Source organism: Antechinus flavipes, chromosome 2 (assembly GCF_016432865.1).
Source record: "Antechinus flavipes isolate AdamAnt ecotype Samford, QLD, Australia chromosome 2, AdamAnt_v2, whole genome shotgun sequence".
Classification (NCBI taxonomy): Eukaryota; Metazoa; Chordata; class Mammalia; order Dasyuromorphia; family Dasyuridae; genus Antechinus; species Antechinus flavipes.
In genome coordinates, this window is record NC_067399.1 from 35,291,934 (window position 1) to 35,316,802 (window position 24,869).

The 24,869-nt window shown below is 36.9% G+C and overlaps 1 protein-coding gene across 2 annotated transcripts; it reads right to left on the bottom strand.

The window, feature by feature from the left end:
• Window positions 1-7,008: 7,008 nt before the first annotated feature.
• Window positions 7,009-24,380, bottom strand: LOC127547505 (zinc finger protein 420-like). 2 transcript variants are annotated; one of them, XM_051974426.1, is made up of 5 exons: window positions 20,988-24,380; window positions 20,315-20,411; window positions 16,654-16,780; window positions 15,869-15,964; window positions 7,009-14,444 (listed from the first exon to the last, which is right to left on the bottom strand). In XM_051974426.1, exons 2-5 carry the CDS (start codon window positions 20,345-20,347, stop codon window positions 12,433-12,435), a joined length of 2,268 nt encoding a protein of 755 aa, XP_051830386.1. In that variant the 5' UTR covers window positions 20,348-20,411; window positions 20,988-24,380; the 3' UTR covers window positions 7,009-12,432. The 2 variants fall into 2 exon arrangements, with proteins under 2 accessions (XP_051830386.1, XP_051830385.1); XM_051974425.1 differs by lacking the exon at window positions 20,988-24,380 and having other exon boundaries at window positions 20,315-20,980.
• Between the last annotated feature and the right edge of the window lie 489 nt (window positions 24,381-24,869).

A 24,869-nucleotide genomic window follows, 5' to 3' on the forward strand; every position in this document is an offset into this window, starting at 1 on the left:
CTCCTTATTCCTTGTCTGTGAAAGAGAGTAATGGCTCGCTCTTTCTTATATTAATAATCAATATTTAATATTGTGGAAATTATACTTTTTCCATCTTATTTACTTGTTTCAAGCCCAGCCTTTGAAGGACATTACTGATGTAGCCCCCAAAATTTACCCCACCTAGATTGAATTCCTGCCCATTGTGAAACACGCAAGGCAATCTGTTTTAAAGGTAGATTTTTTTGTCCAGATTGCCCAGGAAGGGGATGGTCTGGGTATAGAGATACAGTCTTTTGCCCCAAGACAGACATGATGTCACATTGCTAGTTTCCCTTTGGCTCAGAGTTGATAACTACTCTCAGGACTTATATGTCCTACCAAGGACATTAAAGCTGTAAACCTGCTGGTATCTAAAAGTGTCCCTGACCTATTATCTGCTAATGATGGGGTGCAGCTTCTAGGGGAGATATAGGGATATCTCTAAGGTCCCCTGGCTTGGAAGTTCTACAACATTGCTGGCTGGCTGTCAGATAACAGTCTGTTGATCAGTAATAAAAGAATTTGAGACAATAATGAGGTACATTCCAGCCCACTCCTCAAATCCCCCTGTAAGTTATAAAATTAGCATATCAGTGACATGAAGCACCTGGTCTCTCTAACTTTTTCTTAGAAATTCATCTTCTTTCTTCTGGTTCTTTGCTAAATTCTTTTGGAACTTAGCTGCTATAATCGGCATAACAATTATAATAAACTTTTCCCTTTGACTTGGAAATGAGTCTGAGCCTGAAAATTCTTTTGAGATACCTTGCAATACTGGTCTGGAACCCCAGCTTTTGGGAGTCTCTTTTGAGCTCCAACACTAGTATGATTAATAAAATGATTACCCAGAAAGTATATCTCTTGAATTTTTTATGTCACTTCATGACCTCTCAAGTCATTTCCAGCTCTAAATCTATGAACCTATGACAGCTTCTTGATGGTTCAGTGGACAAGATGCTAGATGCGGAGTCAAAAAGACCTGAATTCCAATATGGCCTGTGTGAACTTGGGCAAATCATTTAACCTGCCTGCCTCAGTTTCCTCTTCTGTAAAATGGATATAATAATATCTTCCTCCAGGATTTTTATAAGAATCAAATAAGAATATATGTAAAGTGCTTAGTAAATCTTAAAGTGTTAGATAAATGTGAGTTATTGTTTCCATTGATTTCAAGAAGAAAAAATAAAGTTGTGATATGAGCAACATATATAGTATGAGCAACAATAACACATGTGAAGCCCTTTTGGAAGGACTTTTGTGAGAGATAGAAAATCCTATCCAAAAATGACTGACTCAGAGACCTCTTGAAGTAAAAAGCAGAGAAGTTGTTCATTTAATTAATTCTCATGAGAATGAGCAATTCCATCATAAGGAGGGAAAGAGAGAGAACTTATGGTTAGAAGGGCTAAAAAAGGGGATAAGGTATACAGTTTTTTATAGGTTATTAGTTACAAGGATTACATCATGAGTTGGAGAACATTAAGACATAGGTGCCCCCCCACCCCTTAATTCGATGTTATTCGTGCCAGAAACAGCAGATTCCCTAGTTCCAGGAGGAACCATACATCAAGCAACTAGTTGTCTAAACATTGATAACTTGAACAGCGATAAATGTCATCATTCTAGGTTAAATACATAAATCTAAAATCTAAGTACATATTGGCTACTACTCAACATACTTATGCAGGTCACAGAGACCTAGAGAAACTAAAATATAGAAGAGGAATTTAAACATTCTTGGAAGTTCTTTACTTTATCTCTACTACACACACACACACACACACACACACACACACACACACACACACACTTTTTTTCTGGAATAATCAATTCCTTGGGCAGAAAGGAATATACTTTTTTCTCAGCAGTACATGAAACCTATACAAAAATTGACCATGTATTAGGGCATAAAAACCTCAAAATCAAATGCAGAAAGGCAAAAATAGTAAATACTTTTTTTTTCAGATTATGATGCAATAAAAATTACATGTAATAAAGGGCTGGGAAAAATAGACCAAAAATTAATTGGAAACTAAATAATCTAATCCTAAATAATGAGTGGGTGAAATAACAAATCATAGAAATGATTGGTAATTTCATCCAAGAGAATGACAGTAATGAGACAACATACCAAAATTTATGGAATGAAACTAAAGCAGTTCCTAGAGAAAATTTTATATCTCTAAAATAATCAATTCCTTGCCAGCTAAGTTTTTGCTTTTATTTTTATTTTTGTCTTATCAAATACACACAGACATGTATACATGAACACACTTTCCCTTTTTCTTATCCACAGCTTGTCTGGGAATTGTGAATATAAAATGTATATAATCATTCTCCATAGCAAGTCTCCCTGCTCTATCTCTTCACTTAGGGAAATTGCTTTCCTTTATAGAGCAGAGTTGCTGCATTCTTTTCCCCTCACCCCCCTCCCCCATTCCTCCTTCATTTTAAAAGTTATGAACTCAGCATTTCACAAGCACAAACATTCTGATTTATAAAGAATACTATTAGTACAGTGGGCCTGGAGTCAGGCAGACCTGAATTCAAATCTAGCCTCAAACACTAGTTATGTGGCCCTGAACAAGTCACTTAATCCAGTTTGCCTCAGTTTATTCATATATAAAATGAGCTGGAGAAGAAAATGGCAAACTACTCTTGTATCTTCCCAAATGGGATCATAAAAAGTTGGAAATAAATGAAACAAATTGATGTAATAGAACTGTGTCCCCCAAAAGATCAGGAGGACACCGTACACAGTTCTATTACATCAGTACTATTATCTGCCCTCCAAAGCAAATGCATTTCCTTACCTTCACATGGCAGATTAAGGTTTGGTTCTCTTGTGGGCTATGACATGTTCAGACTGAGTCACTTAAAGCAAAAAACCATTCAAACATCCACATCTGTGGGAACTGAGTGGATCACAACATAGCATTTTCACTCTTTTTGTTGTTGTTTGCATTTTGTTTTCTCTCATTTTTTTCCCTTTTTGATCTGATTTTTCTTGTGCAAGGTAAATTGTATAAATAAATATGCATATATTGGATTTAACATATCTTTTTACTATGTTTAACATATTGGATTACTTGCCATCTAGGGGAGGAGCTGGGGGAGAAGGAAGGGAAAAATTGTAACAGAGGGTTTTTGCAAGGGTCAATGTTGAAAAATGCACATATTTTGAAAATAAAAAAATAATGTAAAAAAGAAAAATTATTTATGCATATGTTTTGAAAATAAAAAGCTTTAATTTAAAAAAATAAATAAAAATTAAAAAAATTTTAAAAGAGTATGATGTGATTCTAAAAATGCAAAACCATGTAGGAGAAACAGAGGGATTAGATGGGGAAAGAAGGCTGGTACTTCTATAAATATTTACATTTGGAAAACCCCAGAAACTTACTTTAGTTGAAATAATAAAGTAGCAAGTTATAAAGTAAATCCACATAATTTATCAGTATTCCTATATATCAAAAACAAAACTCGGCAAGAAATGATAGTAAAAGATACCCTATTTAACTCTAGATAATATAGAATACATGGGAATACATCCATTGAAATAAACTCTATAAACAAAATAATAAGACACTTTATACTGTTATAACCATAGCTCCAAAACCCTTTTGCACACCTTAAAAGACCCGTCCCCTTCCCTCCTGCATAACATTAGGAAGGAAAATCTCATGCAAGACTTCTGTCTCCTTGTCTCTATCTTTGATATATCCCCTTAACAAATAGTTGCAAATGTGTCATAAGAAAGCAGGCTAACTTTTTTGCTGGTTTCTTTAGACCCTATAAAAGGCCTTATGTCCTTTTGTTCAGGGCTATGTGCTTTGGATGCGAATCCCGTGTGGCTAAAGTAGACTTTAATAATTCTCCAATTCAAAATTAATGTTTCTCAACTCATCTCTATATCTTGACACAGTAAAATAAAGTCAGATTTTTATAATTGGAATTTTAATTGTTCATGGGTAAGCAGGACCAATATAATTAAAATGACAATTTAATCTAATATATAGATTCAATGCCATGCCAATTAAATTGTCCCAAAAACTGTTTTACTGAATTGGGAAAAATAAGAAAAATCATTTGGAAAAACAAAAAATTATGAATATCAAAGCCTCTAAGGGGGAAAAAATGTAAAGGAAGGAGTGTCAGCAGTAGCAGATCCTAAACTATGCTAAAAATTATATCCTAAATTATAATTATCCAAACTGACACTGGCTAAGAAACAAAGATAGATCAATAGAACAGAGTAAACTTACAATTCACAGAAGCAACTAAACACAAACACCTTGTATTTGCAAAGTATACAACCTTAAGATTTTTGAATAAGAAGTTGTTGGGAAAACTGGAAAAGAGAAGGGCAGAAACTGGGCATAGACCAGTATCTTACCTTACACCATTTACCAAGGTAAACTCAAAATGGATATGTGTTAGATTAAGATTTATGATTTACTCCTGCAGAATGGCTCGCTCCCACAACAAGACCTAAGATACCAGAAAATGTTTAATAACAATGAATTATAAAGAAAACAAGAATTGACAGTGAAATTCTTATAATAAAAGCACTTAATGCATCCTATAATTAACATAACTAGTACAATACAAAGAGATAGACTAGAGGAAGAGAGAAGAAAGAATCCATCACTGATTGGGGGAAACACCAACTTTGCAGACCGCAGGATGGGGAATCACTGCAAACCCCGACCGGGAGGGTCCCAGACAGAGCAGCCTCTCCATGGATTCTCATCCAATTCCATTGGATCCAAATCCATTCCAATTTGGGCATTGATCTATCATGACTTAAATAGCCCAAGGAAAAAAAGTGGCCAGATGCCAGCAGTACTGATTTCACTTTCTTGAGTGAATCCAAAAGAGGGGCCAGTCCTGCCAGAGTCTGTCAAGAGTGAAGCTTCACTCCTGGAGTGGCTAGTTCCAGTATATAGATAATGTGTCCTTGGTGGATTTAGCCAGAATCCACCCAGGACAGTGTTCTTTTAACTATATTTGTTCCCAGGTTATTCAGCAGCTGCAAAATAGGAGTAAATAATAGTTCACTGTACTGTAATTATCCTATAGACATGGAGGGAAACTGAGGGCTGAGGTCTACGGAATGTTATCCTTCTATCTTTCATTATGAAGAAAAATATTACAAGAAAATTAGAACAATGTGGAACATTATCACTTATGGATGAGCAATTTATTAATAAACAAGAGAAAAGAATAGAGTTAGGTGTAAAATAGACAATTTTGGTTACATTAAATTAAAAAGGGCTTGCACAAAGCCAATGCAACCAAAATTAGAAGGGAAGGAGGAATCTGGGAAACAATTTTTACAATTTTCTGATAAGGGCCTCATTTCTCAAATATATAAAGAATTGAATCAAATTTACAAGAATACAAATCATTCTCCAAGCCGTAAATGGTCAAAGGATATGAACTGGCAGTTTTCAGATGAAGAAATTAAAGCCATCTATATATGGCCAGGTACCAGCCACACCGGAGGGCATTTCTTCAGAGTCTGGACTGGGATGCGTGGAGCTCTGGAGGTCCGCGATCCGGCTCGGGGCAGAAGATGAGGGCGTGACTTAAGGAGAATCTCAGAGCTGGGTGCTGTTGGATTCCTTCAAATCTAATGCTGCTGGAGCTGTTTATTTATTCGGGCAGCCAGTTAGCAGCAGCCCCCCAAGCTGTAATTACTTACGTGCCGGTGGCGGGCCAGGGTCTTCCCCAAGGAAAGACGTGTCTCGGAGAAAGAAAATCAGCAGTTTTCTGCGGGTGCCGGGGACTCGCTCCTCTTCCCGGAGGAGATGGAGGGGAAGGCCGGAGGACCCGGGCAAACGTGGGCACAGAGGCAGTGGGAGAGGGCCAGAGGGCATCCGCTGATCGTGGGGAGAGCCAACAACAGCCACTTTGGTGGGGAAGCCGAGAGTCGGAGCAGGGTCGGGGCCCCTATCTGGGGTCCAGGGCTTGAGGAGGCTGAACCGGTGCGTTCTGAGTCCGCTTGTTCTCTCAGCCGAAAAGCCTGAGCTGAAGGGCCAGAGGAGACCCCGAGCGCCTTGGGCCTGGACGGACCAGAGGACAGGGAGAGACGGGTCCCAGGCGCCGGCCAGGTCCTTTATAGGGATTGTCTCACTGGTCCGAGCTGTTCTCTTGTTTCACACAAGGGGAAACTACAGTGATGTGACTAGGGTCACCCAGTCAGCACGTGCCTCCAACTGGATTTGAAGTCGGCTCTTCCAGATTCTCTGCCCGGAACTCTACTTCCCACCACCACCATGTGCCCCTATTTTCTCCCTGAGCGTTGACAGAATTGGCAGCGAGGATTGTTGAGTCACTGTCAGTGATATTTACAAGATCAGGACAATAGGAAAGAAATAGCAGGAGAAATGCAAATGTCTTAAATTTTCCAGAAAGGGACCTGAATTGTTTACAAACTCTAGGCCCTGTGTTTCCTTTTTTTTTTTTTTTCCTGAGGCAATTGGGGTTAAGTAACTTGCCCAGAGTCACACAGCTAGGAAGTATTAAGTGTCTGGCAGATTTGAACTCAGGTTCTCCTAACTTAAGGGCTGGTGCTCTATCCACTGGGCCACCTGGCTGCCCTTCCTTTTCTTACAATATTATATTTTAAATTATTGTTTATTTTCATAGTTTTCTTTTTCAAATGCCTCCCCTCCTTCTCTATTCAAAGAAATATCCCTAAAGAAGGAAAAAGCAATTTGACAAATCTAACATCTTTTTTAACTGAGACAGCAAAAGTCATGCTACACAAATATAATCCAAAACATCTACAGAGGTAGAGGAAGAACTTAGAAAAAGAAAGGATTATCGCTCTTTTCTTGCTCTTCCAAAATATTACTTTGAAAAACAAGAAAAGAGACAACATTTATTGCATATAATAGCAATTCCTTGAGAAGAAAAAAGTCCTGAGCAACTTAAAACATGTGTTTTATATCATAATTTCATTTTAATATCACAATATCACAAATTTTAATGTGGCTTTTTATTTCTAATGGAAATTGTAAATAGATTCTCCTTTATGAACACTTCTAACATTTCTTTTTTGTTCATGATTATCACACAAGTGGAAATTAGAGAATTCAAGTTTACTTAACTGATTGATATGTGTGAGGCAACATGCAAAACTCTGACCTAGACTAGCTTTTTAAAATTACTAACATCAACAATTTCTAAAATCACTAACATGGAGTATAGCTAGATGGCTATAGTGGATAGAGCATTAGTCCTTAAGTCAGGAGGATCCGAGTTCAAACCCAGCCTCATACACTTAACAGAGTTACCCTGGGCAAGTCCTAATTGCCTAAGAAAAAAGAAAATCACTAACATGATTAAGTTTAGACTTGCTAAACTCACTGAAGGAACATTTTCTACAGGCCTTGTGGATAGACTATGGTCTAAAAAAAAAAATTTGATTTAAGCAAGCTTCACTATTACTAAGATGGCTAACAACCAAAATCTGGGGACTTAAGTGGGCCTTTTGCTCTAAGTAGATTTCTGTCCCTTGAATTGACAAGATCACCAAGACCCTACAGCTTTCCATATCCAACCAGAGAGCCAAGTTATGGTGTCACTTCAAAGGTTATATTTACTCTACTTTTAATTCCCCCACTAGTCTTTTTAGGCATTTAGCCCATCACTGACAACCTAATTCCCTACTAACCTCCTTCTTTGGGAATTTAGTTGGTTTCTCTAGGAACTTACCACTCAATCTCCCCCTGGTTAATTTTGTGGCCTGCTTAAGTCTCATCATTTTCCCTGTTAATTGATAAAACTTTTTTTTTTTTTTTGCTTAAAAACTATATGGATTTAGCCTATTAGTGCATATTAAAATCTTTGCCTCTTGGAGATGATATAAGGCTACAAATTCTTTTGAGATATCTCATAACAGTGGCCCAATGTACTTTGGGGAGTCTAATATTCCCTTAACCCCACATTTGGTGGTAAACACCATTTGTTCATTTGTTGGCCCTATATGGGGAGAATCATCCCCAAACCCCATCATTGATAGCTACATGGGTGTGCTGAAACCCCAATTTACTTTCAGTAGTTCAGCATTTCTGTACCCTGACACTCCAGCAATACATGGGAGGGTAGAAGGAGGAACACTATTCCAAGGACATTGTGTTTAGCAAGTAACTGGGCTTGTCTGGGAATTGTGACCAGCCCACAGCCCTGTGGGAAAAATGCTTTAAAAATCACTGAAGCCAGAAGAGAACAGTACTTCTAGACTGAACCTAATGGAACACTGGTGGTTGAAGTAGATAGGATAGTTACATTGGAACAATGGGTTAAGTACTGAATTATACATTATTCCCAACTCTGAGGCAGAAGACTCCGGGAGGATTGCTTGAATGGCCATAAAGCCAACTTCTGACTAGTGCGTGCATGTTACAAAACCTATTACTCCAGAGTTCAAGTTTGGATTTACATGAATTGACCGCCATTGGATTTTGCACTGATCTGGCAAGAATAGTAGGCAATTATTGGGGTTCAGGGAAGGAGACTGAAATCTTAGGCTTTTCCTATTTGCTGCAGAAAGACCCAAGTTCAATCCAGTCAATGTGAATGACTCCAATTTTTTTTTCCCATTTTTAAAACGTTTTTATTTTTAATTTGATATTTTTCCCTAGTTACAGTCGACAATTTTTGTTACATTTGTTTTAAGATGTTTGAATTCAATTCTCTCCCTTATCCCACAAATCACATATGAAGTTATGCAAAACATTTCCACAAAAGCCAAATTGTGAAAGAAAACAGATCTCCCATCCTAATGAAAATAAAAACCCTCAAGAATAGTTGAGTTAAAAATAGAAAGATAATGCTTCAATCTGTATTGAGATAATCAATTCCTTCTCTGGATATGGATCTTTCGTCATAAATCCTTCACAGTACTTGTGGAATCATGATTGTACTACTGAGAATAAGTCATTTATAGCTGGTCATCCAAGAACATTGCTATTACTTTGTATACAGTATATTTCATTTTGTTCATGGAGGATTTCCAGGGTTTGTTTGTTTCCTTCCCCCACCCTCACCCCCACCCAGCCCCAGCATCCTGCTTAATATTTCCCAGAGAATAATATTCCACCAAATAAACTTACTTCAAAAAGTTTTTAAAATTACTTATTGCTAATTGTATTTCCCCCACTTATTCTCTTTCACCCTGTCCCTCATTAAAAATGTTTTGCACTGACCACTCCCTCCCTTTAAATGCCCTCTTTTATCAACTATCCCCCTCCCCATATGCTGTTCCCCTCCCTTTTTTCCTGCAGGATAAGACAGATTTCTAAATACCTACTGAGTATGTCCTTCAGAGTAGTTGTGGATGACTGTATTACTGAGAGGAAGTCATTTACAGCTGGGCATCCAAGAACATTGCTATTACTTTGTATACCCTATACATTTCACTTTTTTCACAGAGGACTTTCCTCCATTGTTTTTAAATTTTGATTTTTAAATGCTCTCTCCATCCACTGAGAGTTAAGATATCAAATAAGTATGAAATGATGCAAAATATATTTCTCTATATCAGCAAAATCACCAAAAACAAACACACACATACACAAACACACAAAACCCCAAACTTCAAAACAAATCTTCAGTTTACACTGTCAGTTCTCTCTCTGGAGGTGAACAGCATTTTTCATCATTATGTCCTTTGGAATTGTTTTAAATCATTTTCTTGAACAGAGTAGTCAAGTCAATTGCAGTTGATCAATAAAATATTGCTATTACTGCATCCTATGATCTAGTTTTGCTTATTTTACTGCATCTACTTACATAAGTCTAATGAGATTTTTTCCTAAAACAATCACCCTCATTCCCTATAGCAAATGGGATTCCTTCACAATCATGTATAACAACTTGTTAGGTCTTTTGCCTCTTGATAGACATTCCCCTAAATTTACAATTCTTTGCCACCATTAAAAAAAAAAAAAAAACTTTTTGTATAAACATACTTTTACCCCTTGCTCTCTCTGGGATACAGACTTAGAAGTGGTGTTGATGGGTCAAAGAATATGCACTTTTAAGAGCCCTTTGAGCATAGTTACAAACTTCTCAAAAATAGCTGAAGCAGTTCTGAATAGTGCATTAATGTGCATTTTACCTCACCCTCCAAAAAGATAACATTTTGTTTCTTATGTTGACCAATCTGATAGATGTGAGGTGACAGCAGAATTATATTAATTTGCATTTTTCTAAAAAATAGTGATTCGGGGCTTTTTTTTTTTTTTTTCAAATAACTCAGGATACCTTTTGACTTCTGTAAACTACTCATTCATACCCCTTGACCACCATGGGGTTCTTATTCATCTTTTCATGTAGCATATATTAGATGACAAAGCATTTGGCTACCTTAAGATAACTGTAATTACCTGCACTCTGTTAAATTGCTTCATTTTAATATTCACAGCACTGGCCAGAAATCACATCTCATAAATATCTGGCCCTTGTGATGCTTCTTTTTAAATTAAGGCGATTCCAAATCTTTATGGTTCACACTGGGTACACTAATGAATATGTACAGAAGTAGCATGAACAGGATACATTTCTCACCCACAATCATCATCTGTTTTATCATATATAGATGTTCATCAGATAGCAGACACCATCGATAAGCTTATGACATGCCATTTGCCCGGGACCAAACTCTCAATACCACCCTCCACTCAGGACTAACTTAAGTCAGCAAAACTCCACCCTTGCTGAAGGCTAATGCGAAAATAATAAATCTTTGTGTCTTTAGAGCTCTGGAGAGAAAGGGGATTATTTCTGTCCATGGAAGATAAGGATTTTCTGAATTGCACTGACAGACTCAGAATCACATTTTAGTCAACTGAGAGATCTTCCCATATTTCTTATCTTCATGAAAAATCTATTAAGAATTTTGAGACATAAAGGCGTTCCCATATGCACTATATGCAAAAGAGGTGTCTCCAGAATGAATTCTTTGATTTTTTTTGAGCAAGCTGAATTCTAAGTCTGAAGGTATTCCCACATTCATTACATTTATTAGGTCTCTATCCAATACAAATTATCTGATGTTGATTAAGATCTAAATTCAAGCAGGACTTCCTTCATACAGTACATTCATAAGGTTTCTCTCCAGTATGAATTCTTAGAAGTTAAATAACATGAGTTGTCCTAGAAGTCCCTCTCATACTTGTAAGAAAAATCTTAATCTCAGCCAAATCCTTCAAATATTTTCAGTGACTGTACAGAATCAGAATCTCAATGAATGTCAGCCAAGTTCCTCTATGTAACCTTGTATTGAGAACATGACAAGGTACTTGCAATTGATAATTCACCAGGAGGCACAGGAAGAGTAGGCCACTTTTCCTTGTGCTTGATTTAAGATGTTCTTTTGAGCTTTGGTATGTGTTTCACTCCCCAAACCTAGTCAGTTCCCTGAATGAAACCAGTTGACTTAGGGGAATGGATAAACTATTCCCCTTTGTGGAAGCCCCCACGTCTGGAGAGCTGTTCAGTTCAAAGGGTCATATATCAAATAATTAACTGGGAATAGTGCCTTTTTTGTTCTCAATGTATTAAAAAACCCTGTAGAGGGAGGGGGCTGTTGGAACTTCATCCCAAGAGAGGATAGCCTTGCCTGGGATTTCTCTCTTTGGAGTGTACTCTGCCTGATTGAATGATTTGGGGCTCCCCCAGCACGAAGAATCAGGAGTGTTTCCCAGACTGGTGATGATGTATGTTACATGTCTGTCTGTCTTTGTTATTACTGTAATAACGGCACCTGGTGTGTGTGTGTATGTGTGTGTGTGTGTGTGTGTGTGTGTTTACTATAAGTTTTGTTTTTTTTTTTTTTTTTACTATTTCTTGTTTATATCAGAAATAAACTTTTGCCCCCTGTTTTTAGTCTCTGCCTGTTCAATGTGAAATCCAAACCTATATTAACTCTACATTCCTCATATTCATAAATACTATCCCATTGGACAGTAAGTTGTATTTGCTTCCCAAAGGACTCCCCACATTCACAAGGTTTCTCTCCAGTATGAATTTTGACATAGAATAAATGCTGAATTATAGAGGAAAATCTTCCCATACTCATTAGACTCATGAAGAATTGTCTCCAGTTTGAATTTCCAATGGATAGTAGTCTTATTCCTGAAGCCCTTCAAACATTCACTATGTTTAATATGTTTCTCTTCAATATGAATTTTCTGTTTTTGATGCACAGGGGGTCATGCCTTCTTCCAGAAGACTTTCCCATGTTATCTACATTTATACAGTTTCTCTCCATTATGAATTCATTAATTACAAGATGAGTTGTGATATAAGGCCAGTTCATATGCTTTATGAGGAATATCTCCATGAACTCTCTGATAGGCATAAAATAGTGAACTATGTCTAAAGGTCTTCCCACACTTAAGACTTCTCTTGTGAATGAATTCTTTGATGTTGAATAAATTGAAACCTCAGTCTGAAGGCCTTTCTACATATACTACATTTATAAGGTTTCTCTCCAATATGAATTCTTTGATGTCGGACAAACTCTGAGTTGTACAGTAAAGCTTTCCCATACTCCTTGTATTGATAAAGTCCAGCATGAGATTTCTGATGTATGGTAAGATGTGCCTTTCTCTTGAAAGCCTTCTGACATTCATTACATTTATAAAGTTTATTTTCCTTATGAATTCTCTGATGCACAGTAAGATGTTGCTTCCTTCTAAAGACCTTCTCACATAAATGACATTTATAAGGCTTTTCTCCAGTATGAGTTCGTTGATGTCGAATAAGTTCTGAGTTGTAAGGGAAAGCCTTCCCACACTCCTTACATTCATAAAGAACCTTTCCAGTATGAATTCTCTGATGCACAGTAAGTAGTGTCTTCCTCCTGAAGGCATTCCCACAGTCACCACATTCATAAGGTTTCTCTCTAGTATGGATTCTTTGATGTAGAATAAATGCTGAGTTGTAGGGGAAAGCTTTCCCACACTCTTTACATTGATAAAAATTCCTTCCAGCATGAGATTTCTGATGTATAGTAAGATGTGCCTTTCTCTTGAAGGTCTTCTGACATTTACTACATTTATAAGGTTTTTCTCCTGTATGAATTCTCTGATGCACAGTAAGATGTTGTTTCCTCCTAAACACTTTTCCACATAAACGACATTTATAAGGCTTCTCTCCAGTATGAAGTCTTTGATGTCGAATAAGTTCTGACTTGTAGGGGAAAGCCTTCCTACACTCCTTACATTCATAAAGAATCTTTCCAGTATGAATTCTCTGATGCACATTAAGTAGCGTCTTACTTCGAAACACCTCTGGACAATCATTACATGCATAAGGTTTTTCTCCAGTATGAATTCTTTGATGTACAACAAATGCTGAGTTGTAGAGGAAAGTCTTCCCACACTCTGTGCATTCATAAATAATGTCTCCATTATGAATTCTTTGATGCACAATAAGATGTGCCTTCTTCTCAAAGGCTTTTCTACATTCACTACATTTATAAGGTTTTTCTCTAGTATGAATTCTCTGATGTTTAATAAGATCTGAATTGTTATAGAAAGTCTTCCTACACTCCTTACATTTGTAAAGAATCTTTAAAGGATGAAATCTCTGATGCATAGTAAGTTTTATCTTACTACTAAAGACCTTCTTACATTCACTACATTCATAAGGTTTCTCTCCAGTATGGATTCTTTCATGTCGAGTATGATGTGCTTTCAATCTGAAGGCCTTCCCACATTCACTACATTCATAAGGTTTCTCTCCAGTATGAATTCTTTGATGCACAGTAAATTGTGTTTTCCTCTTGAAAGCTTTCCCACATTCACTACATTTATAAGGTTTCTCTCTAGTAGGAATTATCAGAGGCTGAATAAAATCTGTGTTGTGGTAGAAGTCCTTGCGTCCATAAATAATCTTCTCAGTGTGAATTCTCTGATGAACAATAAGTCGTGTTTTATTCCTGAAGGCCTTCCCACATTCATTACATTTATGTTTCTCTCCAGTATGAATTTTTTGATTTTCAAAATGTTCTGAGTTGCCATATTCCTTACATGCATTAGGAATCTCTTGAGTATGAATTCTCTGATGGATATGAAGTTGTGTCTTCTGTCTAAAGGCCTTCCCGCATTCACTACATTCAAAAGGTTTCTCTCCAGTATGTATTCTCTGATGTCGAGTAAGATTTGCCTTTACATTGAAGGCCTTCCCACATACACTACATTCATAAGGTTTCTCTCCAGTATGAATTCTTTGATGTCGGATAAGTTCTGAGTTCCATTGGAAAGCCTTCCCACACTCTTTACATTTATAAAAAAAGTCTCCAGTATGAATTCTCTTATGCACAGCAAGACACTGTTTGCTCCTAATGGCCTTCCCATATTCACTACATTCAGAAGGTTTCTTTCCAGTAATTACTTTGCTCTCTGAAAAAATAGAATAAAGATATCATTAACCTTGCCTTTTCTTTCCTTTCCCAAGGTTCTTAATTGTCCAAATTTATAGCTATTCCCTTGCCTTTCCACTTGGGAGGGCTAGCCTCAATGGGTTTTAACTAAAGATTATCGTTTATATTATGTAAAAATATGATAATGCAAAGGTAAAAAATAAATTATGATGACATAATCTGGAGGAATTTATAAACCCTTACTCTATGATAAATAGCTGATATTTAAATAGAATAAGGAAAGGGAAGACTGTCTACAAAAAGGTAGATGATTTTGAGAACTTGTAAATATGTCCTTACAATCCTAGATGAAAACAGGAAAGGAAAAGATTGAACAAAAAGAAAAAGGAGATTTGGTGAGTTTAGAATAAGGAAGAAAGATAGAGAGAGGCATAAAGCAAACAGAGTAAAGTAATATGAGGAAAAGGGGTCATAACAGATCATTGTTGCCATAAATTTTCTCTAAAAATTTAACATGTCTACTTTAAAAGGAACTGATTAAAATTTCAAGAGTAACAATATAGCCATTCATAAGAGAAATTACTAACAAATTCTGGTAATCAAAGAAAACAAAAACAATTTGGAGTTATCACAAAATAGTCATCAGATTAGCAAAGATATTTTAAAAGGATAACAAATTTTGGCAGTTATGCTGAAATTGGTATTTATTTAGCTTCTGACATTTTTCTGAAAAATAACATAGCAATTTCAGTTGAACTAAACTTTTCATACCTTTTGACCTAATAGTCCTACTACTAGTGATACCCTCAAAATGTTATTGAAAGGAAACAAAGTTCTCTCCCCAAAATATTCACATCTTTTTGTGAAATAGCAATTAAAAAAAAATGTACTTCTAATGATGGATTTCTGGCTAAACAAGCCTATCACATAAACCTATTTTCAAAGTGTAAAAACAGGATGACATATTACATGATGGACTGAAGAAAGGGAATTTAAGTTAAGATTAAATATTTTATAAAAGTATTTATAAATACTTTATAACAGCAGCAAAACCACACAAAAGAAAGTATTAGAAGGGGATTCAGACTCATATGCAAAAAAAGGCATGCTGTTAATATTTTAACAGGGAGGATAAACTGATAGAAGTAAGACAGGAGAATGCCTCCTTAACATAAAATGTTCACTGATGAACAGAAGGAAAAAACCTGCCATCTACTAAGACAACAACTTTTTTTGAGAGTGGAAATACATAAGGGTAAAGAGGTGCATAAAAAAGTAATTTCTTGAGTTAAAAAATAAAGTTTAAAATCTCAGTTTCTCTCAACAGATCTGAGAAGTTTTAATAAGACCAACTTATTCAACATTTTACAAGAGTTTTTACCTAAAATGACCAACAAAGCAATATTTTGCAGCAACCCATTTGCTTGGTTTTTATGTATTCACCTGGACAGCTGTTTCTTGAAATATCTGCCTCTGATATCCAAAATGCTTCCTTTCTTTCTAATTGGTAGATGACATCTGGTTTGGAAACTGCAAATCCTGTCACAGAACAGAGATATTAAATATTCCTCCCAACTATTCATATAAAAGTTTTGAAATAAAGATGCAGACTTTTTCTTATACCATCTAAAGCACTGGCAAAATTAGCTCATTATGTCTAAGATATTATTTTTTTCCAAACCATGGAGGGTTCAATGGGCAGACCAGAGAGAGAGGAAGTTTCTGTTTTAGTTTTTTATTTTGTTTTTAGTTGGGTGGAAGAAGGAGTGAATCAGTAAAACTTAATAAAGATTTAAAACTAGTTCACACTCCCTTTAGGGGGAAAAAGTACACATGGCAGGAAGATCTCAAGGATAGTACAAACAACTACTGAAAGATATTCTGTATTACAGGGGAATGGGTTAGAGAATAGGACTAAGGGAAAAAATCATTGACTCAACTTCCTACTTAGACAATGAAAATACTTTATGTATAAAGAAATCCACACTGGGATTAAACAAAAAACCTTGCATTTGAAGCAACAAAGAGGGGAAGGTACATTCTCAAGGATAACAACAAACTGAAAAGTCAGTTTCCAGGCAAAGCTCTTTCCTGTGCAAACAAGTACTCTACCCCTTCACTACAAAAGAATTAGGAATATCTTCCTTTTTATATGCCAAAGAATAATTGTTAGAATCTTGAAGTTGTCATAGCATACACCAAAACTTCAAAGGAATAGCCATTCTTACCCAAAGAGGCCAAGTTCGTATAGTTCTCCAGCATCACCTCCCTGTATAAGTTTTTCTGAGACAAGGTCAAATATACCCATTCTTCCCAGGTGAATTCTACAGCCACATCCTCAAATGTCACCAATTCCTGAAACACCAAAAGTATTCATTTTACCAGTAATTGCTCTGTTATGATGTTTAAATACTGTTGTTTGTCCATCATTTTTGAAAAGAACATGACATCAGAAAGATGATACCACAGCTTACAAGTGAATTGCATTTAAGTGAGGGAAGATTGTGAAAAGACAGCAGCCTCACTTTCTCCTCCAAGGCCATTTGGATTCAGTGTAAGATAAAGATCAGGATGATTGGACATGAGCTGGATGCAGTGGGAGACCTTGGCTTTTTTAAAGATAGTTCAAATATAACTGCTTTGCAGTAGGGAGTTGTTTTTTTTTAATCTGTAAGCCAGTACAACACCTAAAGCATAGCAGGCACTTAAGAATTCCTCTCCCATTAGACTGTAAGCTCCTTGGGAGCAGATTATTTTTGTTTTTGTGTTCTCAATACTTACCCCAGTGCCTAACACGTTGTAGGTGCTTAATAAATGCTTAGTGTTGTTAATGAATCCAATGAATCAATTTTATTTTTTTCTGATTAATATTTTAATAGTACATGATACCATTTTCACTATTGAATCTTTTATATAAAATCAATTACAATACGCATGATTTTCAAATGAGACAATATTTATTAAACTAGTTAGTTTACATTACTATGAAGCTTCACCTGAAAAATACCGTAAGTAAAATAAGGTTCTTTTGTTCTAAAAGTTCCCTGATTTAAAAAATATGAATAGAAATATACATTTCAATTAAAAAAAATTAAGACAATGGTTAAATAAGTACTGATTAATCAGTTACACTTGAAAACTTCTTATAACCTATACGTGAGTACACATTAGATAAAAGTCTGCACATTATTAATGCAAAATTGTAGTCCTTAAGTCAGATAAACAGCTGCTGTCAATTTTTTTCCCTCTCTGTGAACTGGAGGTAATTTTCCATATACTATTAAGTGACTAGTTTTTAAAAATAAATCTGCAGCATTTCCATTTAGCAACATGGAAAATACAAACATTTGGAGAGAAGGGATGGGGATATCACTCTGTCATTATTTGGTGAGAAATAATTGTGAAAGAGTAAAATAAAACATTCATCAAGGTCAAACAGTTTTTTAAATAAAAAAGCTTTTGATAAAATTTAAAAAGAGGAATGGGGAAGGAAAGGGAAATGGAATGAGAAAGGATATATGAAAATAGAGATTGAAATTGTTTGTTGCCCATTGAGAAAATGTAAATCAAATGAAATGCATTACCTTTGGGGCCTTACTAATAGGAGAATGTTCTCCCAAGAAAACAATAGCTCCACAGTGCGCATACAGTGGATTGTACTTCAGTCTCAAACTGGTCAGCCTTGATCATTCTGATGGGGATAATGGCTCCTAATTAAAACTTGGAGGAAAGAAGCAAGGTAGAAATTTCCTAGGCAATTCCCCATAGGAAGCGGTTTGAAGGTTAGTACTAAATTTTAGGACTTAAACAACTGTGAAGTTTAGAGAACAACCACACTGATAGTCTTATAGTTCTGAGACAATATTTGGTGAAACAATTATTCACACCTAGGTAAAAAATATTTTCTACAATTTTAAACCTGGCAATTAAGACGGATCTATATGTAATCTTTTTTTCTGCTAAGGGTTTTATAAGTTTGTTTTTAAAATTTTTTTTTTGCTTCTGATAGATCTTCCATTTCTTTGGGACTGAAATGGCAAAATTTGATGTTTTTTTTTTTTTCTGAGAAAAGGAAAATTCAATGAGGAAATAAGTTATTTTCATAATCACAGTAATAAAATAGAGATATGTATCTGAATTATCTCTTTCAAATTTCACTATTTCAAACACTGGAAAATGAATATAAACTGCTTGCATTTTTGTTTTTCTTCCCGGGTTATTTATACCTTCTGAATCCAATTCTCCCTGTGCAACAAGAAAACTGTTTGGTTCTGCACACATATACTGTATCTAGGATATACTGTAACCTATTCAACATGTAAAGGATTGCTTGCCATCTGGGGGAGGGAGGGGAAAAATCGGAACAGAAGTGAGTGCAAGGGATAATGCTGTAAAAAATTACCCTGGCATGGGTTCTGTCAATAAAAAGTTATTAAAAAAAAAAAAAGAAAAAGAATAAATAAATAATTTTTTTTAAATTTTACTATTTCAGTCCCAAAAAGATGGAAGAGCTACTAAAAATATTTAAGTTGTTTAATCACAAAAATGCAGAGTGGCCAAGAGAAATCTAGAATCCTGTTAAGTATAGTTTCTTGGGGGGAATCCTACTGAATTCAATGAATCAATTTTAAATGTGTTTTTTTTATAATGTGCACCCATGGCTTTTTCTTCTGACTGCTAAGGTCAAGCAACAGTATGCCTAATCTTTTTCCTACTTGCTGTTATAAAAAATAGAGACATTTCCAAATTGAAAAATGGTTAAAGGATATGAAAAGGCATTTTTCAGGAGAAAAACAATCAAAACTCTATCTAGTCATTTATAAAAATGCTCTAGGGGGCAGCTAGTTGGTGTAGTGGATAGAGCACCAGCCCTGAAGTCAGGAGGACCTGAGTTCAAATTTGACCTCAAACATTTAACACTTCCTGGTTGTGTGACCCTGGGCAAGTCATTTAACCCCAATTGCCTCAGCAAAAAATAAATAAAAAATGCTCTAAATCATTAATAATTAGACAAATTTAAATCAAAACAACTCAGGTACTAATTTAAATCTATTATGACAGAAAAGACAAATGATGGAATGGATGTGGAAAAATAAGGACAATGATACACTACTTAAGGGGTGAACTGCTCCAAAAAATCATTCTTGGAGAACAGTTTGGAACTATGCCCAAAGAATTATAAAATTATGGATACCCTTCTTTATATAGCAACACCATTATTAGGTCTATATTTCAAAGAAATCAAAGAAAAAGGGAAAGGATCTAAATGTACAAAAATATTTATACCAGTGTCTTTTTTTTTTTTTTTTACTGTGATAAGACCTTGAATAGAAATTGAATGGACGCCCACCAATTGAAAATGTGGAATATGACTAATGAAATAATATTTCATCATAACAGGTGCATTACTGTACACAGTAATAGCAACATTGTAAAAATGATTAACTGTGGAAAAATATAGATACTCTGATGGATATAATGATTCATGAAAATCCCAAAGGACTCATTATAAAATATTGAGAGAGAATTGATAAACTTCTAAGTATAGATTGAAATATATTATTTTTCATTTTCCTTTAATTTTTTTTTTCCTTTTCTTCTCCATCCCAGCTAATATATATGACTTCACATGCATAACCTACATCCCAATGCTTCCCTTCTCAATAGGTGGAAGAGAGGATGGATGGAGGGGAAAAGATTTCTACCTCAAATCTTTAAAATGTAACTTTTTTTATGGGAAAAGATACATAATCTCCGTTGTGTCTTTAAGCTTTAAATTTATGATTCTCCCAAGGCCAGCAATTTCTAAGACAAAAGCATATAAGAAAATTGTAATCCGGGGTTTTAAGGCGAGATGGTGATTTCAGGACAACAGCAGTGGTCACTCACCTGGCTGGGCCTGGCGGTCACTCCGGGGGCCATTGCCTCCTCCTCTTCCTCCTCCTCCTTCTCAGGGGCACAGCAGAGGCCACAAGAGGGGGAGGTGCTGGGGAGGAAAGGAAGCCCATGAGAAACCTCACTTGTCACTGAGAGGGACCCCGGGAGGCAGGGCCACAAAGACACGGCCACTTCTTCTCCGGAGGGGACATTGGCTTCAGGCCAACATCTCCCTGGGGACAAAGCTGGAGACCGGGAAAAGCAGCAAGACATCCCCAGCAGCAGAAAGCTTCCGGAAGGAGGGGGTACCCAGGAGAATGCTGGGAAGAGGAGAGAAAGCTCACGTGACATCGGGCCCAAGCACCAGACCTACCCCAGGCCTTCCTGCACAAAGACAGTCTGCACAGCAACAAGGACGGAGGCCTGGAGGGTCAGGAGCAGCCGGGGACCCTTAGGGGCGGGGTTTTGAATGAGATCGGTCTCCAGGCTCCGCCCCGCCAGGACAGACACCTCTGCCCATGAGCGGCCCAAAGGCCGCGGTAATCCGGGACAGGTCTACCTTCGCCCCTAGCGAACGCTCCCCTACTCTCTGTGTGCCTCCCCAAAAGTCCCCAGTGCTCCGACCCCGCCGCATCCCCGCAAGCGGCCTCGGCTGGGCCCGATCCCGCTTTCGCATCCAGCTCACCCCGTCCCAGATCGATCAGGAGAGAGAAGCGGAAGCAAACACTAAAATCCACGGGAAAGGTTGAAAGAGAGCTGGCGGAAGTGACACAAAGGGACGGCCCGTCCTCTCTGGAAAATGCTCTGAAGGCTAACAATGCTTTCTGGGAATCGTAGTCTAGAGGCTTCGGCGCCCGGCCCATCCTCCGTCTGGAAGGCGGTCCTGCCCCGCCCCTTCGTGGCATGGAGCCCCGCCCCCTCCTCGCTTGTTATCGCGTACGTGGTCTCCCCCGTCCCAGCACCCAGGGGAGTCACTGGCCGTGGGCTCTCAGAACTGGAGCAACTCTCGGGCTCCTCCAGATCTGATACACGCCCGGCTGCCTGTTTACTTCGGCAGTCAAAGAGCTCCAACTACTTAAATGTCTGCGGACGGGAAGGGAAACCGTCTCTCAGGAAGAAAGCCCGCAGGTGTCCGGGGGTGCCCGGGGCGCGCGCTCCGAGGCCTTAGGTACAGATAGCTGGTAAGATTCCACCAAATTGATCAGTACTGATTGGAATAGAATTGGGGTCCAAGTGAATTATTTCTCACAGGAAAAGACTTTGTGGTGGCTTCTTAGTGGTGGCTGGGAACTGGAAATGGGGAAGCCCATCAGCTGGTGATCTAAGTTGCTGTAAATGATTGTATGGGTCCTATTGTGCGATAAGAAACGACGGGCGGCAAACCCTGAAAAGACTTATTGAACTCGTGGAAAGTGAAATGAGCAGAAGAACAGGGCCCGATGATAACTGACGATGCGAGACTGACAAGGTCTCCGGAGAGCTGAGCACATTCAGCTGTGCTTGCAGAGGGCAAGGCCTTTGTCCCGGACAGACAAAAAGCAAAGAGCTAACATTTACATGGAGCTTACCGTGTTCCAGGTACTGTGCTAAGCACCTTACGGTGATTGTTTCATTTGGCTCTTGGACAACCCTGGGAAACAGGTGCTGTTATTATCTCAATTTTACATAAGTGGAAATTAAGGAGAAATGACTGGCCCGGGGTTATATACCTAGTAAGTGTCTGAAGTTGAATTTGGACTCAGGTCTTTCCCAACTTCCCAACAAGAACTCACTCCCCACTAACCTAGGTTCCTTTTAGTTATCTCTTACTATTGAAAAAATTGGCAAGTAGGATTGCTGAGTCACTGGGATACAGGCAAGATCATGGACAACAAGACAGACACTGCAGAAGAAATAGAAATGTCCAAATTTTCTAAAAAGGACTTTCCTTCTCTCTCCCCTTCCCAAGAATTGGGAGAAATTCTGTTAAAAGATTCATCAAATGAAAACACAAACCTTTAATTACTTTGCCATTAAGTGATTCTTAAACATATTAAAACTTTAAATAATGATTTAAGTGTTTTTTTTCACCTATGAACGTGTCCTAATCCAGATATATTTGATTGCTGGAGAAAATTTTCATTATTATTTGTATTCTAAACATGTAAGTAGTATGATGTCTTATATGACTATGAAAGTTATATTTGAAAAAGTTTTTAGTGTGGGTAAAAATATAAAACTACATGGGTCTTAGATTTTGAAACTTATGGATGAAAAAATGTTTAAGTTGTATTTTTGATTTTATAAAGTATATTCTTGTTAAATTGGTCAGAATCTTGGTTGATATTTGAAAATACATTTTAATATCAAATAATAGGATAGGAAAAATTCATACTTTAGTGTTATTAAAAATGTTTACCTTAGAACAAAACTACAAAAAGAAAAAAAAATAGTCTGAATGTACTCTAGATTTTGAGAAAGGAGATTTGAATTGGTCCAGAGGAAAGGTTCAGAGTTATATTCCCTTGAAGTAAAATGTTTTAGAGGAAAATCAGCCCAGTAGTGATAAAAGGTCAAGAAGGAGGAAGGGATGGAGGGAGGGACGGTGAGAGAGAATTTCAATCAATTGGGAAAATGAGTTTTGTTTGACAGATCAAATATATATATATGACAAACTCCACAACCAACTTAGACTGAAAAAAAAAATGTACAGAGGATAGAAGCAAGACCACATAAGAAAGAATCAACATATGAACAGGGTATGGTCCTGGGAGGAAAAATGTTATCAGAAATGTTAAAACTCAGAAAAGCTGAGGATAGTCATGAAAATTAAGGATGACAAAAAGTCTTTTTTTTTTTTTTTGAGTTTTTAAAAAGTTATGTTAGAAGCAAAAGGAAAATCAAAGAAGAGAAAGAATGATATCTGGCAACACAGTTTTTATTTTTAATTTATTTTCTCTCCAAAGGAGAACTACTTTTATACTGCATAGGTTGAGTTACTACTTGTCAGTAGTGAATGTCTTATCTGAGTTGGATTGGATTGCCATCAATGTCCCTTCCAAATCTCAGATTCTATGATTATGTAACTCCTATACCAATGTTTAACATCTTCTATTTGGGAGTGAAACCATGAAACCTTAAATTGTGAAACAAGCCTGATGGAGTTATAAACGGATCCAACATTCTGAAGAACATTTTGGAACAATGCCAAAAGTGTGGTAAAACTGTGCATACTCTGAATACTGATCTATCAGTGTCTCTGCTGGGTCTGTATCCCAAAGAGATCACAAAAAAAGAGAAAGGCCCCACATGTGCAAAAATGTTTATAGTGACAAGGAACTGAAAACTAAGTAGATACCCATTAGTTGGAGAATGGCTGAATAAATTTCAGTATAGGAATATTATGGGATATTATTGTTCTCTAAGAAATGATCAGGTGGATGAATTCAGAAAGTTCTGGAGAGATTTACATGAAATTTTGCTGAGTAGAACCAAGAGAACATTGTACACAGCAACAACAAAGTAATGTGATGATCATTTCTGATTGGTGGATGTGACTCTTCAACAGTGAGGAGATTCAGGCCAATTCCAATAGACTTGTGATGGAGAAAGCCATCTGCATCCAGAGAGAAAACTATGGGGATTGAATGCAAATAACAACACAGCCTTTTATCTTTTTTGTTGTTTGCTTGCTTTTTATTTTTTCTCATTTTTTTTCCTTTTTGATCTGATTTTTCTTGTGCAGCGTGATAAATGTGCAAATATATATAGAAGAATTGCACATGTTTAACCTATATTGGATTGCTTGCTGTCTAGGGAAGGGGTGAGGAGAAAGAAAGGAGAAAAATTTGGAAGATAGGTTTTGCAAAGGTGAATGTTGAAAGCTGTCTTTACATATATTTTGATAAATAAAAGGCTATTTAAAAAAAAATGTGAAACAAGCAGCCCATTTCTTTAAAATGTCACAGCTAAGATTTGAAATAAGACTCCACTTAAGTAAACTGATATTCCCCCATAGTTTTGATACCCATTCAAAATACTGAACAGAGAAGCAGATCTTAAAAACAGATGAGACTGTTTCATACCAAACAGACCTTCAATTAATAGAGAAAATGGCAGTTACGAAAACATTGCCACTGGTGAATTCACTCCCAGGTAGCAGAAGTTGTGCTCCAACTCCAGGAACCACCTATTGGACCCAACAACTAAAAAAGTAGATGTTGATTCTACTGATACCAGTAGAATCAACATGGTACACTCTATCCCGGGGATTGTTAACAAGCAGCTTCATGACATACTAGGTAGAATTCTGGGCCTGGAGTGAGGAAGAATTCTCCTTCTGAGTTCAAATTCAGCCTTATACAAAGGTCAACTGTGTTATCCTGGACAAGTCATTTTATCCTATTGCCTTAGTCTCATCTGTCATATGAACTGGAGAATACAATGGCAAAACACTCCAGTATCTTTGCCAAGAAAAACACTAAAATGGGTCATGGCATCTGCTATAGATCCATACTTCCTGCTACAAAGGCATCTCTTCATTGGGATACCAGACACTCCTATCAATTCCATCCCACATACTACCTGA

Excerpts from the sequence above, each read along its gene's own strand:
- LOC127547505 (XM_051974425.1), bottom strand. The coding sequence starts at position 20,653 with ATGTCACGTGAGCTTTCTCTCCTCTTCCCAGCATTCTCCTGGGTACCC. Across the intron at positions 15,965-16,653 it reads TACGAACTTGGCCTCTTTGG|GATTTGCAGTTTCCAAACCA; the intron begins GTAAGAATGGCT and ends GTTCTGTGACAG. Across the intron at positions 14,445-15,868 it reads TTCAAGAAACAGCTGTCCAG|AGAGCAAAGTAATTACTGGA; the intron begins GTGAATACATAA and ends CTATTTTTTCAG.